Source organism: Schistocerca cancellata, chromosome 8 (genome assembly GCF_023864275.1).
Source record: "Schistocerca cancellata isolate TAMUIC-IGC-003103 chromosome 8, iqSchCanc2.1, whole genome shotgun sequence".
Lineage (NCBI taxonomy): Eukaryota > Metazoa > Arthropoda > Insecta > Orthoptera > Acrididae > Schistocerca > Schistocerca cancellata.
This window is the reverse complement of record NC_064633.1, coordinates 200,512,636-200,539,791: the sequence shown is the minus strand read 5'-3', so window position 1 is coordinate 200,539,791 and position 27,156 is coordinate 200,512,636. Positions and strand designations below refer to the sequence as shown.

General features: G+C 38.2%; 3 protein-coding genes across 4 annotated transcripts in view; 1 reads left to right on the top strand and 2 right to left on the bottom strand.

The window, feature by feature from the left end:
- Positions 1-3,734, bottom strand: part of LOC126095036 (dual oxidase maturation factor 1-like) — a 112,661-nt gene extending 108,927 nt beyond the window's left edge. Inside the window, exon 1 of the mRNA XM_049909704.1 lies at positions 3,619-3,734. The gene's annotated coding sequence lies outside the window, so the exon portion shown is untranslated. The remainder of the gene's footprint in view (positions 1-3,618) is intronic.
- Positions 3,735-3,791: 57 nt separating this feature from the next.
- On the bottom strand, positions 3,792-5,674 carry LOC126095035 (GPI mannosyltransferase 2). Its single transcript, XM_049909699.1, has one exon. The coding sequence runs from the start codon at positions 5,656-5,658 to the stop codon at positions 4,132-4,134; it is 1,527 nt and encodes a 508-aa protein (XP_049765656.1). The 5' UTR covers positions 5,659-5,674; the 3' UTR covers positions 3,792-4,131.
- A 150-nt stretch (positions 5,675-5,824) lies between these two features.
- Positions 5,825-27,156, top strand: part of LOC126095034 (dual oxidase-like) — a 261,993-nt gene continuing 240,661 nt past the window's right edge. For both annotated transcript variants that reach the window (XM_049909698.1, XM_049909697.1), the window contains exons 1-2: positions 5,825-5,888; positions 13,592-13,797. In XM_049909698.1, the coding sequence (XP_049765655.1) occupies positions 13,635-13,797 (163 nt within the window). In that variant the 5' untranslated portion in view covers positions 5,825-5,888; positions 13,592-13,634. The remainder of the gene's footprint in view (positions 5,889-13,591; positions 13,798-27,156) is intronic.

Genomic DNA, 27,156 nt, shown 5'->3' with positions numbered 1-27,156 from the left:
TGACTATTCATAGTCTAAATTGAACCATGGCTACTAACAAGTAACAGACTTATTTTAACCCATCCCCCCCCCCCCCCCCCCGCCACACACACACACACACACAAAAAAACAAAGAACAGATTCTACTGTTACATTTGTATCACTACCTTGCAGCACATATTTATCATATGATATACAACATTAGATCAAATGCCATGCTATTTTGACCTTCTTGTTTTTCTTCTACTGAAAATGCAACAGATGAAGACTTAATCTGGAACATATTTTTCCTCCTATACCCTAGATGTATTCATACATTTTCTATCACATCTCTAAGTAGCGTCCATCTAGCTCTATTACAAGGAAGCACTATCAGTTCCTGTGTTTGCTGTTCTGGACCTTTTCTTTCTGTTCCATTGGCCACCATTACTCTACTGAGACTTTGTACCTATTTTTTTTTTTTTTTTTTTTGCTTCTTTGTCTCCCCTTTACTTACAATTCCTACTTTGCTTCACTATCTCTTTGCTCTATAATTCATTTTGTCATCAAATTCAAATATTTGCTCATAATGCTCTATTTCTCACAGAAGCTGGATAGCTGTTCAGATACCAATATGGACAGCAAATTCAAACATGCTAGTCAAAATAACCTACTAAAAATTATGAAGCACTCTCTCATTTTTTATGTAATATATTTCCCATCATAGATGTGAAACTTCAGCCATATAGACAAGAGTTGGACATATAACTAAGAGAAGTAACAGTTAAAAATTAATTATGGACACTGTATGAACAACTGATAGTTACTAAACTGATAAACAGTGTTTGTGATTATAGAGCTAAACAATAGACATTTCCTGAAATGTAGATTTAAATTGTTTGCTAAACATTTGCCACAATCTTTTCAACTACCATCTTGCAGCTTCTTCTCCTTTTTTCCCCTAAGAAATCTCTGCAATGTCGTTTACCTTGTTTTTAATTTTCGTAACTACACTTTTGTTTTCATCAATTCGCAAAATTAGGTGCTTTTGGCTCTACCATTACTTTGACATGTAGCAGTTCAGTTGCAGGCAATGCGTATTTATTGATGTTTAGTTATGCACCTGATGATGTGGCTATAAGTCATGAAACTGGTAGTGCTTAAATAAAATTGGTTCAAGATACAGCTGCTTTTGAGTGAGTTCTTGCTGTGAAATGTATTACCACAACTGTGGATGGCCCGACCGACCACTGAGTTGTTCGTCATATTCACAGCATTTGGTATAGCTGAGTTTGTCTTTGGTTAGTAAGCTTGTGCTATCAGCAAAGATTATAGTGTTAAAGTCTTTGGTACATAATTTAAGTATGTCAATAACAGGAATGGATCCATGAGTGAATGTTATGGTATTTAATAATTTGTGTTCCACCAGCATAAATTTAGTTTCAATCCCGCACTGCAATTTGTCAAACTGCTTTTGATGTTCACTATGAAGGATACGTATCATCAAAATAAGAGAATTGCTGTTAACTTATTGGGAAAAATTTTATGGTTCAAACACGTAACAATGTCAGTGTGATCACTAAATATGTCAATGTGGTACTGTGGCTTTTTCTTGTTTAGTTGGTGACAGCTGCATTTTCCAAGCCTTATATTGCTTCCACTGTGTAAAATTCTGGAATGCAGTTAACAACGTTGCTGAGTATTTCATTTTTGTTACTTTCTCGGGAATTACAGCTGATCACATTAACTCTATTTTTAGGGACTGGCATCGCTACTGAATCTGAGGTCTGTAACAAACTTTTATCTTAAGTCATTACTAAGTTAGCTTGATGTCTGTCTTATCATGTTAGCAAAATATTTTAATACTATGTTGTAAATGCCACAATAGGCAGAATAACTACTGTTTTTCAGCCTTCTACTGCTTTTTAGCCACTGTAATTTTGTTAGGTGCTTGAAAGATGAAAGTAATAGCATTCCTTAGGTAAGCAGTGTGCACAAGATTAAATCAAATGCTTCTGATCTTTGTTGACCCTCCTTACTGATGGGTCCCTCTCATCTAGGGGTCTAAGTGGTCTGCTTTTTTTTTTTTTTTTTTTTTTTTTCATTCCCCTCTCCATGGAAGGAACTAGTAGTTCCGAAAGCTAGAGTGTCTTACTTTTATTTTTATTTGGTCTATTTGCAGTGCTACAGATTTCACTTCTTGAAAATAAGTACTGGAGAGCATTTCTGTATCAGAATTTATTAGTTCTCTCACATTAATTGTCCTTTGCTACTTCTGAATTTGGCTGTTTGTCAACAACTGCAATTATTACTACCACTGAAGAAGTAATCATTCAGATTTGCAACAAATGATTTCAGCATGTCTTCTTTTTTGTCACATGGCATTAGAGAATGCAACTGAATTAGCTTTTCTATTTTATTTGCTCCTCATTTAATAGTGTTCCTGGTTATTTTTGCTTTGTTTTTTGAGCATTTTACTTCTGTACATAGTACGTGTGTTTTGCTATTTTGCTTACAGAATTCAACACTTTACAATACTAGTGTTAATAAATTTTCATTTCTTGAAGAGAGCCTACATTATGAATAAAATAAAATGGTAAAGCTATCATCCACCCACAGGTTGGTTTGAACACCACAATGATTTATTAGGCATGGTCCTGTTGGAGATAGTTTGCCACTGCTTTGCTTTACTGCTTTCCTTTGGCCTTTGAACTGACTTATTCAGACATGATGCAAATCAGCATTTCTTACATTAGCAAACATTGCCAGAGGTGAAAGACGTGATTAGTGACAGATAATAATCCTAGGATTAACCAGGGATAGAGCCCAAGGCCTTTGGATCCACAGTCTGGCACTTCACCATTGAAACACTGAGCAGCCTTCTGAGTTCAGTAGGAGTCTCTGTTTCTGCCACAAGCTACTTTATTTCATGTAAAGGACTAACACACAAAGACACATGTACCACATAGATCTTAAACTTTACAACAGACTGCTAGTCTACTTCACAAAGTTACAAGAGGGATATAAATTTAAAGCAGAATTTTAAAAACTTTTACTCAGTAAGTGACTATGTTGACAAATTACATTTTATTGTTTAAGATTATATTAAGCCAATACCTAAATTACTGTCTTTTTTTCCCTTAAAATTAACATAAGATTTACACATCTGAAGGGCAGCTGTCATCTGACAAAAAAAATCTTTGTTGAGTCACTGTTCCGTTAAAAGATTTTCTGGTTGAGGAGTATAAAAGTAGAGGTCTATGAAGAACTGATCACAATTTTTAATAACAGAAGTGTGTAAGTAAATAAATTTTATTAATATGTATTTTATCATCTTTGTGTCATTTGTATGTGTTACTTTATGTATATATATGTTTGTTCCATTCCCTTAAATGATTTTACATAGAATTTATATGTGCATTAGGACAACAGCCATACAATATTTATTATCTGTGAATGGATAATGTAATAAATGAATAAATAAATAAAAAAGTTTGGATGTGATTTTACAGACAAAAAAATGACAGTGTTCACTACATCTTTTGTTCTATATGGTATGAATGCTATGTAAACATTCTTCTTTTGTCATGTAGTCTAAAACAATGTTAATTACTAGTATTAAATTTTTATTATGGATGTATTGCAATAACAGCAGCATACCTCATGTAAAAGTGCAAGACAATTTACTTGCAGGTAAAGAACAAAACATCAAGAAGTTACTATAACACAGATTTCCCTATAGGTTTCAACATTCTGTGCTGCAATACAGGAAATTCTGTGGCTGATAGATGATTAAAGAGGAAATACTCCACCACAAAAATTAAAACCACACATCCTGTTGTATGTTCTTTATTCTAATGCTTATTCCTGCAAAGATACAAGTATTCTGTAACAAATCACTATCAGATATAAGAATAATAGTTTTCAAGTTTATGGTTATCACAAGGCTCTGAAGCATTTCTTTGATTAGATACCATATTCATTGTCCTTGGTCACCACTGTCTTGAGAACAAGAGTGCTTTTCATGTCCATAAATTAAAAGTAAATACTGTTTCTCACCAGTAATTGACATGAATTTTAATGTAATGATACAATGAAATACATGTTCTCATTTGTTCATTTGATTAAGGAAGAAAGAAAAATAGTCAGTCTTCTTTCTATTTGTGAGAACCTTTAAGTCCATGGATAAAAGTTACTGAAAAGTATGGTTCCAATGATTAAATAAGATATGAAATAAATTTTGATAAACTTTGAAAACATTTTTTGCGGTATGTCAAAAGTCACAAACAAAATGTTCCACCAGTCTTCAAATTTTGCTTCAAACTCTATTGATTTTGTTTTTTTCTGTGATACATCTTTTTTATCTTGTTTCTTGCAGACTTCATTTGAGATGTGGAGTTTACCAGTTAGAATATATGCAGAAAACCAGTACAGTACTGGGCTTGATGACGCTATCATTCTAGTTGTCACCTGTACATGAATGTTTAGTAAGCAAAATATTGTCAGTCCAGCAGCATGAGCAATAAATGGGAGAATGTTCAGTGGCATACCTGAACTAGACTCTACCTTTAAGTTCAAAAATCGTATATTAAAGTTCATGTGTAAGCTAACAAAACAAAATGTCATTGTGAATATTAGGAATACAACTGGAGCAGCAAGAATAAAATTAGGGATCTGCTTAAATTCGTAGTATCTCAAGAAACCAACATTCCAGTAATGTTGTTGCACATACATATAAGGAAGAACGAGTTTGTCGTCACACCACGGAAGGTATTTTGAGCCAGGCAAGACAAAATCTTTCTCATGTGCAAATATGGCTAAGAAGGCAGCGATGTCATAAGTATCAGCTTTGCAATATTTGGAATAGCAATATGCTTGAAATGCAAAAAATGGTGCCAATGAAATAACAGTCACTAACACAGCCTTCAAGAACAGATTCATGAAGGAACCATCTGCATCTATTACATCTGTCCTCTTCACAATTCTTTTATCAGATTTGAGTTTATTTGATAATCTTTGGAATACATTATTGGCAATTTTGAATAATGGAAACCAAGTATTTAATATCCCATTGGATCTCACCGATGCAGAAAGACCTAAAGGCACACTGCAAAGAATACCATGATCTGAAACAGATAAGTACATCCCATAAAACGAAAAGAAGGAAAATAGTGTTTCAGAGTATGGTGCACTAAAGAAGATGCTGGCAGGATTTACACAAAACATTATAGAAGCAACATAAGCCAGTTGACAATTCTTGAACAGTTTTTCAGTCAAATCATATAATACTTCTGCAGCCTTTACAAAAAAATAAAAATTAATGGCAACTGCACAAAAAGTGGTTACAGATGTTTCATTAAGAATGATTGAGAGAGGAATATACAAGATCCTCGATGTCAGATATGTAAGGATTGGATACGTGGGAAAGAAAGCAAGGCAATTTTCAAATGTATATCCATACCGAGAAATGTGCAAAAAATACTGGGCGTCCCAACGGTTAATACCACCAAAGAGGAAACTGAAAATACTATCACAGACTGTGGCATTCTTTTCATGAGGATTTGATGGACTAATAAATGCATCGGAATTGTGATCAGGTATTAAATTATTAGACAGACATGACAAGATAAGTACAAAAAGTCTTGATAAAATCGCAAAAGTGGTCACTTTTGGCTTCAAACTGAATGCCTTCACAGTCATTTTTATTCATTGTGAACCTTCCACGTGCACGTTATTGTAACATACTACTATGGCTTTCACTGAATACTAGACACAGTCTCACAAGCCCTCCATCTATCACTGTCCTAATCTGTTGCTGTGGTTAAGCAAGCATCAGGAAGGAAATGGGTCTTCCATTTCCTGGCAGCTGCTCTGTTTATTCACTGCTATGTATGTGCTTGGGAGTGCACTAACAGTCTTCTCATGTTGAGGTAAGGAATCACTTCAGAGTATCATAAGAGCTAATGAATCCTCTTGGCTATGTCCCAAACTGCATCTTGTCATTTAGATGGAGGTGCTGTAGGGTTTACTGTTGTTTACCTGTAACAGAATGAGCCACTGTAGAAAACAATGAATTTAGAACTAACTTGTGTATATCACTACATTTATGTTGATATGAACATTTTGTTTAAATTATCAAAAAACAAATATGAAGCAATCAATAATATATTAACAAAATGAATATTGATAAACTGTAACTACCTATTAAAATATCTACTAATACCTAGTATTACTAGTATTGATTACAACAATAGGACTATAAGGCAGTTTAGTTACAGTTTTTACATTACACTTCTTTTGCTGCTGCTTTTTTCACTGGGTCAACATACCCCCTCCATCTCAATGTGTGTGTGTGTGTGTGGGTGGGTGGGTGAGTGGGTGGGTGTGTGGGCGTGTGCATGCATGAGAGGGAGAGAGAGAGAGAGATATATCTTCAATATTTACCAGTTTGCAATGAAATGGGCATCATCATTGGTGCAAAAAAATGCCGTTTAATGGCTTGTCTGATGCTAGTTGTACAACTTTATTTTAAAAACTTTTATCAGCAGAGAGTGCTGTGCTAATTTATTGCAGATGCTGACTGGGTTGGTACAGATGGGCTATAGTCCTATTTTATGTTTACGTTTTGCCACAACAAATCTATAGAATTTCATTTAATTGTTCTTTGCTCTCTCCGGGAATTTAACTGTAGCGTACCTCTTCATTATTTAATTCACATATCTGGAGAGTAGCATAATGTTTAAGTTGTTGTTTAAGTAACTTTGCACTGTTGTTTCTGTTTACATAAAGTTGCGTATAGGCCAAATTTGTGGAATCATATTACGTTTATCATGAGTGAAAAGTGCTTGACTTGCCGTTGAATTGTTAGGTCGGGGCTTTGGTGTGACGGGTGCTGTAGTTTTTTCCATGTGAGTGACTGCAGCGGTGTGGGAATAGGGAAAGTAAATGAGCCTCATCAGTGGTTTTGTAGGATATGTAGTAGAGATAGGAAGATACCAGAACAGGAGGGGAAAATTACCACCCTTCAGGCTGAGTTAGACAAGGTCAGGGGAGATCTCGACAGGTTAAGGAAGGAGAAGGTTAAAGAGAGGTGGGAAGTGGCAAAAGGCAACAGGCCTAGAACTTTGTCTGACAGCTTTGTGGTGAATGTGGAAAACAGATTTGACCTGTTGCTTCAGATAGAAGCTGGTGAGCCTCAAGAAGTTGCAGTTGTAGACAGGGCACAACAAACTTTCAGCAGCAAATTGAAAAGTAAGAATGTAGGGAAATCAGTAAAGAGAAAGAAAGTGTTGTTGTTAGGTAGTTTCCATAGAAGAGGTGTTGGCCAACTTTTGCAGGATGAACTAGGATCAGAATACCAGGTCACCAACTTTTTAAACCTAGTGCCGGTCTGGAGCAGGTGACAGAGGATTTAGGATCACTTTGCAAAGATTTCACTAAGGAAGACACCATGGTTATAGTGGGTGGGCCAGGTAATAGTATTGACAGAGATCCTTGGTACAGTATAGAGTGTGACCTGGCAAAGATTGTATCAGCATCGAAGCATACTAGTGTTGAGTTTGTATCTGTTCCTGGGAGCCATGACCAACCTCATTTGAACTCTTCTCTCTTTGGAGTTGGAACGGCTGCTTATGTCGGGGGCAGGGTCACACATTGGTGTCATTCCTGTTGATTTGCTCAATGTTGTTGTTGTTGTCGTCTTCAGTCCTGACTGGTTTGATGCAGCTCCCCATGCTACTCTATCCTTTGCAAGCTTCTTCATCTCCCAGTACTTACTGCAACCTACGTCCTTCTGAATCTGCTTAGTGTATTCATCTCTTGGTCTCCCTCTATGATTTTTACCCTCCACGCTGCCCTCAAATGCTAAAATTGTGAATCCCCTGATGCCTCAGAACATGTCCTACCAACTGGTCCCTTGTCAAGTTGTGCCACAAACTCCTCTTCTCCCCACTTCTATTCAATACCTCCTCAAGAGTTATGTGATCTACCCATCTAATCTTCAGCATTCTTCTGTAGCACCACATTTCGAAAGCTTCTATTCTCTTCTTGTCCAAACTATTTATCGTCCATGTTTCACTTCCATACATGGCTACACTCGATACAAATACTTTCAGAAACGACTTCCTGACACTTAAATCTATACTCGATGTTAACAAATTTTTCTTCTTCAGAAACGGTTTCCTTGCCACTGACAGTCTACATTTTATATCCTCTCTACTTCGACCATCATCAGTTATTTTGCTCCCCAAATAGCAAAACTCCTTTACTACATTAAGTGTCTCATTTACTAATCTAATTCCCTCAGCATCACCCGACATAATTCAACTACATTCCATTATCCTCGTTTTGCTTTTGTTGATGTTCATCTTATATCCTTCCTTCAAGACACTGTCCATTCCTTTCAACTGCTCTTCCAAGTCCTTTGCTGTCTCTGACAGAATTACAATGTCATTAGCAAACCTCAAAGTTTTTATTTCTTCTCCATGGATTTTGATACCTAAACCGAATTTTTCTTTTGTTTCCTTTACTGTTTGCTCAAAATACAGATTGAATAATATTGGGGAGAGGCTACAACCCTATCTCACTTCCTTCCCAACCACTGCTTCCCTTTCATGTCCCTCGACTCTTATAACTGCCATCTGGTTTGTGTACAAATTGTAAATAGCCTTTCACTCCCTGTATTTTGCCCCTGCCACCTTCAGAATTTGAAAGAGAGTATTCCAGTCGACAGTGTCAAAAGCTTTCTCTAAGTCTACAAATGCTAGAAACGTACGTTTGCGTTTCCTTCGTCTTTCTTTTAAGATAAGTCGTAAGATCAGTATTGCCTCACGTGTTCCAACATTTCTACGGAATCCAAACTGATCTTCCCTGAGGTCGGCTTCTACCAGTTTTTCTATTCATCTGTAAAGAATTTGCATTAGTACTTTGCAGCTGTGACTTATTAAACTGATAGTTCGGTAATTTTCACATCTGTCAACACCTGTTTTCTTTGGGATTGGAATTATTATATTCTTCTTGAAGTCTGAGGGTATTTCACCTGTCTCATACATCTTGCTCCCCAGATGGTAGAGTTTTTTCAGGAGTGGATCTACCAAGACCGTCAGTAGTTCTAATGGAATGTTGTCTACTCTGGGGGCCTTGTTTCGACTCAGGTCTTTCACTGCTCTGTCAAACTCTTCACACAGTATCGTATCTCCCATTTCATCTTCATCTACATCCTCTTCCATTTCCATAATATTGTACTCAAGTACATCACCCTTGTATAGACCCTCTATATACTCCTTCCACCTTTCTGATTTCGCTTCTTTGCTTAGAACTGGGTTTCCATCTGAGCTCGTGATATTCATACAAGTCGTTCTCTTTTCTCCAAAGGTCTCTATAATTTTCCTGTAAGGCAGTATTTATCTTACCCCTAGTGAGATAAGCCTCTACATCCTTACATTTATCCTCTAGCCATCCCTGCTTAACCATTTTGCTCTTCCTGTCGATCTCATTTTTGAGACATTCGTATTCCTGTTTTCCTGCTTCATTTACTGCGTTTTTATATTTTCTCCTTTCATCAATTAAATTCAATATTTCTTCTGTTACCCAAGTATTTCTACTAGCCTTCATCTTTTTACGTACTTGATCCTCTGCTGCCTTCGCTACTTCATCCCTCAGAACTACCCATTCTTCTTCTACTGTATTTCTTTCCCCTATTCCTGTCAATTGTTCCCTTATGCTCTCCCTGAAACTCTGTACAACCTCTGGTTTAGTCAGTTTATCCAGGTCCCATCTCCTTAAATTCCCACCATTTTGCAGTTTCTTCAGTTTTAATCTACAGTTCATAAGCAATAGATTGTGGTCAGAGTCCCTGGTTCCTAAATCTCTGTCTTACCATTATATAATATATCTGATACCTTCTAGTATCTCCAGGATTCTTCCATGTATACAACCTTCTTTTATGATTCTTGAACCAAGTGTTAGCTATGATTAAGTTATGCTCTGCGCAAAATTCTACAAGCGGCTTCCTCTTTCATTTCTTAGCCTCAATCCATATTCACCTTCTATGTTTCCTTCTCTCCCTTTTCCTACTCTCGAATTCCAGTCACCCATGACTATTAAATTTTCATCTCCCTTCACTACCTGAATAATTTCTTTTATCTCATCATACATTTCATCAATTTCTTCGTCATCTGGAGAGCTAGTTGGCATATAAAATTGTACTACTGTAGTGGGCATGGGCATCTATCTTGGCTACAATAATGCGTTCACTATGCTGTTTGTAGTATCTTACCCGCACTCCTATTTTTTTATTCATTATTAAACCTACTCCTGCATTACCCATCTTTGATTTTGTATTTATAACCCTGTATTCACCTGACCAAAAGTCTTCTTCCTCCTGCCACCGAACTTCACTAATTCTCACTGCATCTAACTTTAACCTATCCATTTCCCTTTTTAAATTTTCTAACCTACCTGCCCGATTAAGGGATCTGACATTCCACACTCCAATCCATACAATGCTAGTTTTGTTTCTCCTGATAACGATGTCCTCTTGAGTATTTCCCGCCCAGAGATCTGAATGGGGGACTATTTTACCTCCAGAATACTTATCCAAGAGGACGCCATCATCATTTAACCATACAGTAAAGTTGCATGCCCTCTCAATAGGTGGGATTATACTAGGCATGGCCTTCACCTCAACAGGAAAGGGAAGGGTAAACTGGCTGGGAAAATAGCAGGAAAGTTAAAGGGGTGAGGCACTGTCATGAGTGATAAAATACCAGTGGTTATAGGGTTCAGAAAAGACCCTTTTTTAGGGTGGGGTGGACAGAAGGAAACCAAGTTTTAAGAGAGGTTAGGATTGAGACAAACCTTCAGTTTGTGGAAGAAAACAAAAAACATAATTCTAGCTTATTGCATCAGCAAAAACAGCTGCTGGTTAAGAAATTTCAACAATCTGCAGAAATTTCAACTCTATCCAATTTTAACTCAGTCAATGTGAAATGTCAGCTATCTTTATTGCATCAAAATATTTGAGGACCGAGAAATAAAATTAATGAATTAACTATCAGCACAGATGAATTAGAGTCGTGACATAATCTGCCTCTCTGAACATCATGAGAACACTGGTATAGAACTTGTAAGTGTTATAGGATTTAGGTTAGCATCTCACTTTTGTAGAGCAGAAATGGAGAAAAGATGATTGCCACATTCATAAGGAATTGTCATAAATTTAAAACATGGACATTCATAAATTTTGCCTAGAACAGCATATTAAAGCATGTGGAACAGAAGTAGAATTTCACAAAAAAATTCTTTATAATATTAAGTGTATATCGAGCACCTGCAGGCAACTTTAATCTTTTTTGAAAAATATGTAAAAATCTGCCAACCAGTTGCATAGGTTTTCTATATACCTTGACCAGGTTTTGTCACCTCTAAGCGTGACTTCATCAGAAGGTAAGGTAATTACCTAAAATGAATATGTAAGATTAAATATCTTATCTAATTAAAGTTTACATTAATGTAAACAAGTGTAAAACAAGTAGTACTTACATGAAGAATGTATCGTCAAAGATGTACAGTGAATTAAGAGCTGAGTTACTCAAGTCATACATTAAAATATAAGACATAATGTTCTTCTGAAAGTCAAACATTAAAACATAAGTAACACCAGTGTGTTGTGAGGAGACTGACTGTGTAGCAACTAGTCACGCTGCCAAGTAAACGTAATGTAGGGCGCGCCACAAGTGGGCCTCTAGTAACGTGAACAAAAAATTTTGTATATTACCCATTTGCTGAAGTAAATCATATGTATAGCCAATATAATGTTTAACAAAAATTAATTTTACAAATTATTGAGTAACATTTATAAATGAGCTTCAAACAGGATAAAGTAGTACAAAGTTCGCTATGTTTTACGTAGCACAGGTAGAACCAGAGTTAAACACGACTGGAATTCCATATGTAATGAAGAACATCAGTTCATTATATGACACAAATTTGAAAAGAAAGCTTGCATAACTAGGGCACAGATGTCATCTGGTGTATTAGTAATGAGCGTAACTTAACAGAGGTAAAATAATGTTTCTGAAACGGAGGAGAGAACCTGGATTATAAGTATCATAAAACTGAGAGCACTAAAGAAATTTCTATTCTTCAACTGTACTTATTCATTCAACATGTCATTTTTAATTGGTGTGTGCCTGAAAATTTCAAGTGTGTGTGCGAATGTATACCTGTCCTTTTTTCCCCCTAAGGTAAGTCTTTCCGCTCCCGGGATTGGAATGACTCCTTACCCTCTCCCTTAAAACCCACATCCTTTCGTCTTTCCTTCTCCTTCCCTCTTTCCTGACGAAGCAACCGTTGGTTGCGAAAGCTTGAATTTTGTGTGTATGTTTGTGTTTGTTTGTGTGTCTATCGACCTGCTAGCACTTTCGTTTGGTAAGTCACATCATCTTAGTTTTTAGATATATTTTTCCCACGTGGAATGTTTCCCTCTATTATATTCATATCACTAATTTGAACCCAACAATTACGTTTCTTATTGTCACTGTTGCATTTCGAAATCTTTCCTGTGATCTTATTTTCTCTTTCTGATTTTGCAAGCAGTTTCACTTTGTATTCACCTTCTCCTCATTACCGAATCTACCATACAATTTTATCCCACTTATATATACTCAATAATACGTAACCCACTTCCAAACCATAACCAAAAAATTTTTTTTCCAATTTCAACACTACCGCTGCTATAAAATCCACCGTTTCCAGTTCACAAACAGTTCCTTTCAGCTATTAAACAGCCATTTTGGCCAGTTCTAATAACTTTCGCCCTTTTTTTCCATTTCCATTTTTCCCACATCACTGATCTTTTTTAGCCGCTTCCCACAGGTTTTAACATCATTATTTCTTCGTCAGACAATTGTTAGCCTCATTTTCACAATCTGCCACCACAAAACCACTCCTTTTAATACATTTGCATGCAGTTTTTTCGAAATTTTCCCGAATTGCTCCACCCTTTAACGTGTTTTGGCGGCAACACAACCACCTAACCTTTGTGCACATCGTTGTCTACCAACCCAAGTTCACCACAGGATCAACAAGCCCAGCTATAACCAACACTTTTTCTCCTTTTTTCACACCAGATCTCCAGTTGCAAAAACTCTTTGCCTTTACAAATGTCTGCTTGTATGTGCGGATGGATATGTGTGTGTGTGCGAGTGTATACCTGTCCTTTTTTCCCCCTAAGGTAAGTCTTTCCGCTCCCCGGATTGGAATGACTCTTTACCCTCTCCCTTAAAACCCACATCCTTCCGTCTTTCCCTCTCCTTCCCTCTTTCCTGACGAAGCAACCGTTGGTTGCGAAAGCTTGAATTTTGTGTGTATGTTTGTGTGTCTATCGACCTGCCAGCACTTTCATTTGGTAAGTCACATCATCTTTGTTTTTAGACATATAACCTAAGGACATCACACACATCCATGCCCGAGGCAGGATTCGAACCTGCAACCGTAGCAGTCGCGCGGTTTCAGACTGAAGTGCCTAGAACCGCTCGGCCACCGCAGCTGGCCAAACTTGATCCTTTTTTATGTAAAACTATTTAGTAAAGGACTAGCTTTTAATAGAAAATGTGTTGTATTCTTGTTACAGATCACAGTCTTTCAATAAATCATATGGATAGATAAACTACACCATGGGCTCTTTCAAATACGTATGTTTGATCTGGCTTTTGATTTTTTTTGTGGGAAATGTGTGTTGTCACACAATAAGTACATTTTTTCCACAAAATTCACTGAAATTGTCAACAATTGCCATGGTGTATACATCGTCATTCATAGCAGGGTCTGCTGGACACGGTCTGTATATTAATCCTGTTCTATAAAATGATCTGGGAATCTCCATAATAAAACTTAAATGTAGTGACTTAAGAAAAGAAATTAATCTGTTTTAAGTTTTCTTTTTCTGCATGGCATTCATATGTAACTTTGTCTAATTTTCTTATGTCTGCAAGGCTGTTAGCTGTTTACAGTTATTTGTATTAGTAAATACAATTTTTTTGCTCTCTCTCTCTCTCTCTCTCTCTCTCTCTCTCTCTCTCTCTCTCTCTCTCTCTCTCTCTCTATATATATATATATATATATATATATATATATATATATATATATATGTTTCCCTCTATTATATATATATATATATATATATATATATATATATATATATATATATATATATATAAAGAAAGATGATGAGACTTACCAAACAAAAGCGCTGGCAGATCGATAGACACACAAACATACACACGAAATTCAAGCTTTCGCAACAAACGGTTGCTTCGTCAGGAAAGAGGGAAGGAGAGGGAAAGACGAAAGGATGTGGGTTTTAAGGGAGAGGGTAAGGAGTCATTCCAATCCTGGGAGCGGAAAGACTTACCTTAGGGGGAAAAAAGGACAGGTATACACTCTCACACACACACACATATCCATCCGCATATACACAGACACAAGCAGACATTTGTAAAGGTTTTTGTTTGTGTGTCTATCGACCTGCCAGCGCTTTTGTTTGGTAAGTCTCATCATCTTTCTTTTTAGATATATTTTTTCCACGTGGAATGTTTCCCTCTATATAGCGCTGGCAGGTCGATAGACACACAAACATACACACACAAAATTCAAGCTTTTGCAACCAACGATTGCTTCATCAGGAAAGAGGGAAGGAGAGGGAAAGACGAAAGGATGTGGGTTTTAAAGGAGAGGGTAAGGAGTCATTCCAATCCCAGGAGCGGAAGGCATTACCTTAGGGGGAAAAAGGACAGGTATACACTCGCGCGCGCGCGCGCACACACACACACACACACACACACACACACACACACACACACACACAGCCATCCGCACATACCCTTTGCCTTTACAAATGTCTGCTTGTGTCTGTGTATGTGCAGATTGATATGTGTGTGTGTGTGTGTGTGTGTGTGTGTGTGTGTGTGTGTGTGTGTGTGTGTGTGTGTGTGTGTGTGCGCGCGCGGCGCGAGCGAGTGTATACCTGTCCTTTTTTCCCCCTAAGGTAAGTCTTTCCACTTCCGGTATTGGATTGACTCCTTACCCTCCCCCTTAAAACCCACATCCTTTCGTCTTTCCCTCTCCTTGCCTCTTTCCTGATGCAGCAATCGTTGGTTGCGAAAGCTTGAATTTTGTGTGTATGTTTGTGTGTCTATCAACCTGCCAGTGCTTTCGTTTGGTAAGTCACGTCATTTTTGTTTTTAGATATATTTTTCCCACATGGAATGTTTCCCTCTATTTTATATATATATATATATATATATATATATATATCCTTTCGATATATATATATCCATCCTTTCGTCATCCATATATATCCATCCTTTCGTCTTTCCCTCTCCTTCCCTCTTTCCTGATGAGGCAACAGTTTGTTGCGAAAGCTTGAATTTTGTGTGTATGTTTGTGTTCGTTTGTGTGTCTGTCGACCTGCCAGCACTTTCATTTGGTAAGTCACATCGTCTTTGTTTTTGGGTATATTTTTCCTTCGTGGAGTGTTTCCTTGTATTATATATATATATATATATATATATATATATATATATATATATATATATATATATATATATATGTGTGTGTGTGTGTGTGTGAGGCCTTTGGGGGTGATGCCAAATGTCATATATATATATATATATATATATATACCTCAAAACAAAGACGATGTGACTTACCAAATGAAAGTGCTGGCAGGTCGACAGACACACAAACGAACACAAACATACACACAAAATTCAAGCTTTCGCAACAAACTGTTGCCTCATCAGGAAAGAGGGAAGGAGAGGGAAAGACGAAAGGATGTGGGTTATAAGGGAGAGGGTAAGGAGTCATTCCAGTCCCGGGAGCGGAAAGACTTACCTTAAGGGGAAAAAAGGACGGGTATACACTCGCACACACACACATATCCATCCACACATATACAGACACAGTTTCACTTTGTATTCACCTTCCCCTTTTACCGTAATCTACTATACAATTTTATCCCGCCTATATATGCTCAACAATACATAACCCACTTCCCAACCATAACCAAAATATTTTATTTTCCGCCTTCAGCACTACCGCTGCTATAAAATCCACCGTTTCTAGTTCAATAACAGCTGCTTTCACGTATTTAACAACCATTTCGGCCAGTTCTAATAACTTTAACTTTATTTCCACTTCCGTTTTTCGCACTTCACTGATCATTTTAGCCGCTCCCCACAGGTTTTAACGTCATTATTTCTACAATTGTTAGCCCCATTTTCGTAATCTTTCACCACAACACCACTCCTTTAATACGTTTTTTCGAAATTTTCTCGAAATTTTCCCGAATTTCTCCGTCCTTTAACGTGATTTAGCGGCAACACAACCACCTAACCTTTTTGCACATCGGTGTCTACCAAAAAAAAAAAAAAAAAAAAAAAAAAAAAAAAAAAAAAAAAAAAAAAAAGGTGTGTCTGTATATGTGTGGATGGATATGTGTGTGTGTGCGAGTGTATACCCGTCCTTTTTTCCCCTTAAGGTAAGTCTTTCCGCTCCCGGGACTGGAATGACTCCTTACCCTCTCCCTTATAACCCACATCCTTTCGTCTTTCCCTCTCCTTCCCTCTTTCCTGATGAGGCAACAGTTTGTTGCGAAAGCTTGAATTTTGTGTGTATGTTTGTGTTCGTTTGTGTGTCTGTCGACCTGCCAGCACTTTCATTTGGTAAGTCACATCGTCTTTGTTTTGAGGTATATTTTTCCTTCGTGGAATGTTTCCTTCTATTATAACCATATATATATATATATATATATATATATATATATATATTTATTTGAACCCAACAATCACGTTTGTTATTGTTATTGTCACTGTTACATTTCGTAGTCTTTTCTGTCGTCTTATTTCCTCCTTCTGTTTTTGCCAGCAGTTTCACTTTCTATTCACCTTCTCCTTTTTTACCGTAATCCAGTATACAATTTTATCCCGCCGATATATACTCAATAATACGTAATAATACGTAACCCACTTCCAAACCATAACAAAAAAAATTTTTTTTCCGCTTTCAACACTACCGCTGCAATAAAATCCACCGTTTACAGTTCACAAACAGTTCCTTTCAGCTATTAAACAACCTTTTCGGCTAGTTTTAATAACTTTTGCTTTATTTCCATTTCCGTTTTTCTCACATCACCCATCATTTTTAGCCGTTTCCCACAGGTTTTAACGTCATTATTTCTTCATCAGACAATTGTTAGCTTCATTTCCATAATCTGCCACCACCAAACCACTCCTTTTAATACATCCTCACGTAGTTTTTTCGAAATTTTCCCGTATTTCTCCACCCTTTAACGTGTTTTGGCGGCAACACAACCACCTAACCTTTATGCACATCATTAGCTACCTACACAAGTTCACCACAGGATCAACATAGCCCAGCTCTAACCAACCCTTTTTCGCCTTTTTTCACACCAGATCTCCATTTGCTTTCTAGTTTTACCTTTATCTCTCCCCATATATTTTTATATTTATTTTCATTTCAGCCTCGTGTTCCACTTTCCACCTTCTAGTACCATGTCACCCTCACAACACCTCCACAACGACCCCATTAAGTTTTATTTACATTCCCTCCGCAAACATGCCTTCGCCCTAGCCAGATTACACTCCCATATTTTATTTTCTCAGGCTTGTCTGACATTTGGCATCACCCCCAAAGGCCTCACACTTAAAGTTCCCATCTCTGGCTGCAACCCTTCTTTCCATCAGTCCCTATACCAGTTCCAAACCGAACAATCCATTGCCCTCACCCACCTAATCCTTCACCTACACATCCACTCAGCCAATCAACACACCCATCAACTCCTATCCTTAATAAAAGTCCTCAATCTTTCCTCTCCCACATCCACACCGGTTGTTCAGAGCATCCTCCTACAGGCCAACCACAAATTAGAACAGCATGCCACCCTCCACCTTAAAAAACTATCCAATCTCCTGGTTTCCCACCTCCGGAAAGGCAAGTCACTTACCCTTCACAACCTTTCCAGCAAACCTCAACCTCCTCTCATTGCACACAAACCCAGTCTCTCCCATCTACTCAATCTCCCACTTCCAGCTCCACTCCCTCCAAAACCTCAAAATTCCAATCAACACAATCTGGAACCACAACACCCCAATTCAGTAGTTAACCTTTCCTCCAAACCTCTCTCCCAATCCGAAACCTCTGTCCTATCCAAAGTCCTCACCTTCAGCCCCACTCCCAGATTTAACCAAACAGCCCTCGTCAAAGATTTACTGTCCTACACCCCTACTCTCTGCTGGAAATATCACTTTGCCACGAAGAAAAATGATCCTAATCCTACTCCTAATGATCCAACTCCCCAAGACACTATCCAAATTGAACCATGCCTGGAACAGTTCCGTCCTCCGTCACAGCGGGACCCACCTCCTCTTCCTCAAAATCACCCTCTCCTAACCTTCCAGGAATTTCTGACTTCCAGCCTTGCCTCTCAATCCTTCTTAAAAAACCTTAATCCTACTCCCAACATCACCGCTGCTGAAGCCCAGGCTATCCGTGATCTGAAGGCTGACCAATCCATCGTCATTCTTCCGGCGGACAAGGGTTCCACGACTGTGGTACTTGATCGTCGGGAGTATGTGGCTGAGGGACTGCGTCAGCTTTCAGACAACTCTACTTACAAAGTTTGCCAAGGTAATCCCATTCCTGATGTCCAGGCGGAGCTTCAAGGAATCCTCAGAACCTTGGGCCCCCTACAAAACCTTTCACCTGACTCCATCAACCTCCTGACCCCACCAACACCCCGCACCCCTACCTTCTACCTTCTTCCCAAAATTCACAAACCCAATCATCCCGGCCGTCCCATTGTAGCTGGTTACCAAGCCCCCACAGAACGCATCTCTGCCTACGTAGATCAACACCTTCAACCCATTACATGCAGTCTCCCATCCTTCATCAAAGACACCAACCACTTTCTCGAACGCCTGGAATCCCTACCCTGTCTGTTACCCCCGGAAACCATCCTTGTAACCATTGATGCCACTTCCTTATACACAAATATTCCGCATGCCCAGGGCCTCGCTGCGATGGAGCACTTCCTTTCACGCCGATCACCTGCCGCCCTACCTAAAACCTCTTTCCTCATTACCTTAGCCAGCTTCATCCTGACCCACAACTTCTTCACTTTTGAAGGCCAGACATACCAACAATTAAAGGGAACAGCCATGGGTACCAGGATGGCCCCCTCGTACGCCAACCTATTCATGGGTCGCTTAGAGGAAGCCTTCTTGGTTACCCAGGCCTGCCAACCGAAAGTTTGGTACAGATTTATTGATGACATTTTCATGATCTGGACTCACAGTGAAGAAGAACTCCAGAATTTCCTCTCCAACCTCAACTCCTTTGGTTCCATCAGATTCACCTGGTCCTACTCCAAATCCCATGCCACTTCCCTTGACGTTGACCTCCATCTGTCCAATGGCCAGCTTCACACGTCCGTCCACATCAAACCCACCAACAAGCAACGGTACCTCCATTGTGACAGCTGCCACCCATTCCACATCAAACGGTCCCTTCCCTACAGCCTAGGTCTTCGTGGCAAACGAATCTGCTCCAGTCCGGAATCCTTGAACCATTACACCAACAACCTGAAAACAGCTTTCGCATCCCGTAACTACCCTCCCGACCTGGTACAGAAGCAAATAACTAGAGCCACTTCTTCATCTCCTCAAACCCGGAACTTTCCACAGAAGAACCCCAAAAGTGCCCCACTTGTGACAGGATACTTTCCGGGACTGGATCAGATTCTGAATGTGGCTCTCCAGCAGGGATACGACTTCCTCAAATCCTGCCCTGAAATGAGATCCATCCTTCATGAAATCCTCCCCACTCCACCAAGAGTGTCTTTCCGCCGTCCACCTAACCTTCGTAACCTCTTAGTTCATCCCTATTAAATCCCCAAACCACCTTCCCTACCCTCCTGTAGCAACCAAAAGACCTCACCTGGTCCATTCAGCCTCTGTAATACACTTTTCAGGCTTTAGAAATCCCTTGATCATTCTTCCTTGCATTACAGCTCTTTGAAATGTGAATGAGCTTAGAGTAAGGTTTCTCCTATGCATATTAACAATATCACATACTCTGGTCCCATGACTGGCAAAATATAAACAATCAAGCGCCGAACAATCCGTGAGAAGACATATGTGATCTGTAATGTTCCGTCAAGCATTTTATGTTGATGTGGCCACTACAGTGTAATCAGTCAAGTTTGCTGGCAAAGACATATTATGTGTACTGGTAGGACCCAATGCCCTGTTGCTGAAAATATTATGGAATATTGTACCAAAAGGAAAATTTACTTGAAAAAAACTACAAAATTATGTGATATAACTTCCGACCAGTACTAACCTCCAGAATGCAAAAGTTTTAGCATTGCTAATAGACACACAAGAAATCAGAGAAAGTGTTCCACAGGGGAAGAAGAAGTATAGATTGGAAAAGGTTAAAAAGGAAGGGCAGGTTACTTAGACCTCAAGTAGCAAATCTCTCTACTTTCTCTGATGCCTCCCCCTTGATCTTTGTCTCCCCTTGTTCTCACTACATGTAGGTCCTTCTCATCTTTGGGTCTGTGTGAACTGTCCTGCCTGTCTGAGAAAGGAATAGTGCCGAATGCTATGATATTTTCATCTATTTTTATTAAGTGTCTATTGGCTGTACAAAAAATTCCACTGTCTGATGGTAAGTACTGAGCAGCAATTCTATCTCATAATTTTATGCTATGGAATATATCATAATGAATCTACAGTTTTCATTAGCCCACAGTGTCATTTGAGCCTTCCCATACAACACCAGCGCTCCTGAGATTCGCACTCTCCAACACCTACTTATTCATTTTTGAAGACATTGTTGCAGGAAGTCAGTTATCACAATGTAATATTTGAAATTTATTATGAAACAATCTACATCACGAGGCACATTTATTAAAAGGTGATTGGTTTTTGATCATTACATGATCATCTTTAGATCTTCAACCATACTGATGGACAATGGCTGTGATAGACATGTGCTCGCTGTCTCTCTCTCTCTCTCTCTCTCTCTCTCTCTCTCTCTCAAAGGAAATTACATGCCTGTGTTTCTAAAATACCATTTGATAACTAGTGAAAATAAGTAATGTCAAAAAGTGATAAATTAAAATGATTTCGAGAAGAACAAAATAAATTTAAAAGGTAATGCTATGACTGACCTAATGTTGCCAATTATTTGTAAATGTAACAATGTTACATAAATATGTAAAAAAAATAATGTGAAATTAAAAAAAAAGTCATGAGCCATTATATTTAAATAAAATAAAAAAGAAGCATAGTTATAAGGATCACAATAAAAAGTGTGTGCAGAAGGGTGTAAAATAGGTTTGTGCAGTTACAAAAAAAGGTCAACACCGTTGTTGTTGTTGTTGTGGTCTTCAGTCCTGAGACTGGTTTGATGCAGCTCTCCATGCTACCCTATCCTATGCAAGTTTCTTCATCTCCCAGTACCTACTGCAACCTACATCCTTCTGAACCTGCTTATTGTATTTATCTCTTGGTCTCCCTCTACGATTTTTACCATCCACGCTGCCCTCCAATGCTAAATTTATGATCCCTTGATGCCTCAGAACATGTCCTACCAACCGGTCCCTTCTTCTCGTCAAGTTGTGTCACAAACTCCTCTTCTCCCCAATTCTATTCAATACCTCCTCATTAGTTATGTGATCTACCCATCTAATCCTCAGCATTCTTCTGTAGCACCACATTTCGAAAGCTTCTATTCTCTTCCTGTCCAAACTATTTATCATCCATGTTTCACTTCCATACATGGCTACACTCCATACAAAAACTTTGAGAAACGACTTCCTGACACTTAAATCTATACTCGATGTTAACAAATTCCTCTTCTTCAGAAACACTTTCCTTGCCATTGCCAGTCTACATTTTATATCCTCTCTACTTCGACCATCATCAGTTATTTTGCTCCGCAAATAGCAAAACTCCTTTACTACATTAAGTGTCTCATTTCCTAATCTAATTCCCTCAGCATCACCCGACTTAATTCGACTACATTCCATTATCCTCGTTTTGCTTTTGTTGATGTTCATCTTATATCCACCTTTCAAGACACTGTCCATTCCTTTCAACTGCTCTTCCAAGTCCTTTGCTGTCTCTGCCAGAATTACAATGTCATCGGCGAACCTCAAAGTTTTTATTTCATCACCATAAGCATTCTAAAGTAGATCATCAAAAAGCTCAAAGAAATGTTTGTGTTTGAAGTCTAGCTGCTTGTTTACAACAGAAGTGAGTTTATTTTTGTAAAGTGAATAAATTTCAATTTCTTCTAATGTATTCAGGTGCATTATGTAAAATTTTCATATTGTTAGAAATGCAACCTGCAGAGTATTTATGTTGATAAAGACACTGACCAATCAAGGATTTGGTATGTGTAGAACCAGCGGTATGCTTTCTAAAATGTATGGCCAGTTCATTTGATATATTGTTCATTGCAACTATTGCATTGTACTTTGTAGATGACAGAATCTTGATATTTTTAGATTTGCCAAGAATGAAACTGGGATGTGCTGAACCATGTATTCCATAAAAATGTAATTTATTGAAAACAAAATTATCATTAAAACAGCTAATTGCCTACAAGAAGTTTCAGATTATTTGTGCTGCCAAACTTAGACCAATCATGTCATTAGCAGTTTCCAAAATTAGATGTGCTTACTATTAAAAGCAATATCGCTTGTGCAAACAACGAAACTAAATTTCAACTGTGGCATAATACTAGATAAAAATCAAAATATGCATAGATAGCCATCAAACAGCATTATGTGAAAATGATGAACTTCATGCTGGGCTGAAGCTAGCCAGTACCTTTTCTAATAATATGACAGCACTTCCTACTACCAAATTAAAAGACCAAAATAAAAAATTAACAAAAAATAAATTTATTCTATAGAAGAATTCTTTGTCTTTGTAAAAAAATAAATCAAAATGTTTTGTTTTGTATTTCAGGTTCAGAGTATTAACATACTTTATGAGAAATCAAATAATGATAAAAAACAGAAATTGTGGCATTGTTCTTATATATTAACAGATGTAAAATTGATTAAAATGTAAAATGTATGGTATTGTTAAACTCAAAATGGTAATTTGCAAATTCTAGCATTTAAAATTTTTAACTGATGTATTCAGAATAACAACTTGGGTTTTGTTCTGAAATTTTAATATTCTAGGGAGTGTATTGGGTAATCTGTGAAATACATATAATCATTATTAGTATTTTATCATTCAAAAATTTGATTATGTATTCAGTGAATACACAAATAGCCACCACAACAGAGTGGTCATTTTAAAATACAAACTGTGACTAAGTATTCAAATTACTACACATCAGGATGACATCCCTCAAGTACATCATTGTCTCTAAATTTTTTGAAAGTGATGTAAGAAGTGGAACTGGACAGTAGGAACTGACATCTATGAGGCTGCCTTTTTTTTTATAGAGAGACCAAACAGTGGCATCTTTAATCTGAGTTGCTGATGTATTATACATGCAACTGCATATTAAGGCACTACAACCCCTACTAACAATTCTATATAAGCTTTTACTTCAAGGGTAATGTTGATTATCTTTATATTTGAGGAGAATGTGTGAGAAATTTTCATTACACTAAATTTCTCCTACATTGCTTTTTCAGTGTACTGTTTTGCTTCCTCTTCTGAAAATCTTGAAACAAAGTAACAGTTAAAAATTCCTGCTACATACGAATTGTCTTTAATGATGCACTTGTTCTCTTTAATAGAAACAGTGATATCTTCTACAGCTTCTTTTTCTGCCTCTTTTAACCAATATTCCATACTGGAATGAATTATTACTCTGCAATGGGGTGTACACTCATACGAAATTTTGTGGCAGATCAAAACTCACTGAGCAAGGACTGGTAGGAGAGACAGGTTGGAGGACAGATCATGAGTCATGTTAGGATAGCTCAGTCAGTAGAGCGCTTGCCCACAATCTCAATTCCTTGTCTGGCAAACACTTTTGATCTCCCAGGAAGTTTCAAATCAGCAGGCACTTCACTTCAGAGTCAAAATTCATTCTGGAAGTAATCAGTCAGGTTGTGGTTAAGCTAATTCTCACCACTGTTGTTTCTTCTAGCAGTGCTAATAATGCATGATATGCAGGCAGTCAGTCAGTGGAACACTTGGCTGCAAAATGGAAAGGTCCCAAGTCTGAGTCCCAACAAGGCACACAGTTTTGGTCTTCCATGAAGTTTTAATATTCCATACTGATTTCTTTTCATTGTCTGATTTGCAAATTTTTGACAAAATGTGTGTACATATGGGTTTTTGAGAACTTTTAATAATATGTTATAGTATTGTTTATAGTATGAAAGTTATTTCTGGATCCTTACTTAATCTCACTATTTTGTAGATTTTTTAAATATTACCTGACATTGCATTCAATCCTTTTTTTGGTAAAATCCTTTCAAAAATGGATAAGACCTTATTAAGAAATATGTTGAGTTTAAAGTTGGCATTAGGCTGACAGCAGTCTTCAATCCATTCAAGTTTTTTATGATTCCTCTAATATATTTAGTTGTTATCTTTTTGTATTTCTGGACTGTGTACATGCTAAATTATGTAACGATCCAACAATCCATTCCCATAGGTCAGGCATGTGCATGGTTAGCTTCTGCTTGTTGTCTGACTACATTACCTACATTATCTAACCACCAACAGTATCTGCGTTTCAACAGCTGCAATCCCTTCCACACCAAAAAATCCCTTTCATACAGTCTCGCTTCCTGAAGATGGCATATCTGCAGTGATGAGAACTCTCTTGCCCAGTATGCACATGGTCCCACAAAGGCCTTCACAGACACGTGCTATCCTCCAGATGTAGTCCACGAACAGTTTTCCTATGCCACATTGCTACCCACCCCATATCCTCTCACCTCCTCCCTTTGTCACCCACTACCACCACTAACTGGAACAACTGAACCACATCCTTCATCAGGGCTTTGCTTACCCAAGTTCTACCCACCCCTCCTTAAATGGTGTTCCATCAGCCACCCAACAGTCATAACATTCTCGTCCCTACCAATACCACTTCCAGTCCCAACATCTTGCCACAGGAATCATATCCCTATGAAAGACCCAGGTGCATGCACTGCCCAATCCATCCATCCATCAGCACGTGCTAATGCAGTCCTGTAACATGCTTATCCTACCCCATCAGAGGCCAGGGGGACTGTGAAAGCAGCCGTGTCATATACCAGCTCTTCAGCAATCACTTTACAGATTTTTGTATGGGTGTGACTGCCAAGCAGCTGTCCATCAGGATGAATGGCCAAAACAAACTGTGACCTGGAGCAAAGTGGACCACCCTACGGTACAACAAACAGCTGAACATAACATGCTTGATTTCAATGGCTGCTTCACAACCTAGTCCATCTGGATCCTCCCCTCTACCAGCCCCTTTCCAGAACTGTGTAGATGGGAGCTTCCTTACAACACATTCTCTACTCCCAAAATCATGCTGGCCTCAACCTATGACAACTTACTTCTCTCTTCTTCAGAAACACTTTCCTTGCCATTACAGTCTACATTTTATATCCTCTCTACTTCGACCATCATCAGTTATTTTGCTCCCCAAATAGCAAAACTCCTTCACTACTTTAAGTGTCTCATTTCCTAATCTAATTCCCTCAGCATCACCCGACTTAATTCAACTACATTCCATTATCCTCGTTTTGCTTTTGTTGATGTTCATCTTATATCCTCCATTCAAGACACTGTCCATTCCTTTCAACTGCTCTTCCAAGTCCTTTGCTGTCTCTGCCAGAATTACAATGTCATCGGCGAACCTCAAAGTTTTTATTTCTTCTCCATGGATTTTAATACCTACTCCAAATTTTTCTTTTGTTTCCTTTACTGCTTGCTCAATATACAGATTGAATAACATTGGGGAGAGGCTACAATCCTGTCTCACTCCCTTCCCAACCACTGCTTCCCTTTCATGTCCCTCGATTCTTATAACTGCCATCTGGTTTGTGTACAAATTGTAAATAGCCTTTCGCTCCCTGTATTTTACCCCTGCCACCTTTCGAATTTGAAAGAGAGTATTCCAGTCAACATTGTCAAAAGCTTTATCCAAGTCTACAAATGCTATAAACGTAGGTTTGCCTTTCCTTAATCTTTCTTGTAAGATAAGTCGTAAGGTCAGTATTGCCTCACGTGTTTCAATATTTCTACGGAATCCAAACTGTTCTTCCTCGAGGTCGGCTTCTACCAGTTTTCCCATTCGTCTGTAAAGAATTCGCATTATTATTTTGCAGCTGTGACTTATTAAACTGATAGTCCGGTAATTTTCACATCTGTCAACACCTGCTTTCTTTGCGATTGGAATTATTATATTCTTCTTGAAGTCTGAGGGTACTTCGCCTGTCTCATACATCTTGCTCACAAGATGGTAGAGTTTTGTCAGGATTGGCTCTCCCAAGGCCGTCAGTAGTTCCAATGGAATGTTGTCTACTCTGGGGGCCTTGTTTCGACTCAGGTCTTTCAGTGCTCTGTCAAACTCTTCACACAATATCGTATCTCCCATTTCATCTTCATCTACATACCTTTCCATTTCTGTAATATTGTCCACAAGTACATCGCCCTTGTATAGACTCTCTATATACTCCTTCCACCTTTCTGCTTTCCCTTCTTTGGTTGGGACTGGGTTTCCATCTGAGCTCTTGATATTCATACAGGTGGTTCTCTTATCTCCAAAGGTCTCTTTAATTTTCCTGTAGGCAGTATCTATCTTACCCCTAGTGAGGTAAGCCTCTACAACCTTACATTTGTCCTCTAGCCATCCCTGTTTAGCCATTTTGCACTTCCTGTCAATCTCATTTTTGAGACATTTGTATTCCTTTTTACCTGCTTCATTTACTGCGTTTTTATGTTTCCTCCTTTCATCAATTAAATTCAATATTTCTTCTGTTACCCAAGGATTTCTACTAGCCCTCATCTTTTTACGTACTTGATCCTCTGCTGCCTTCACTACTTCATCCCTCAGAACTACCCATTCTTCTTCTACTGTATTTCTTTCCCCCATTCCTGTCAATTGTTCCCTTATGCTCTCCCTGAAACTCTG

Coding starts and splice junctions, on each gene's coding strand:
- LOC126095035 (XM_049909699.1), bottom strand. CDS start 5,658: ATGACTGTGAAGGCATTCAGTTTGAAGCCAAAAGTGACCACTTTTGCG.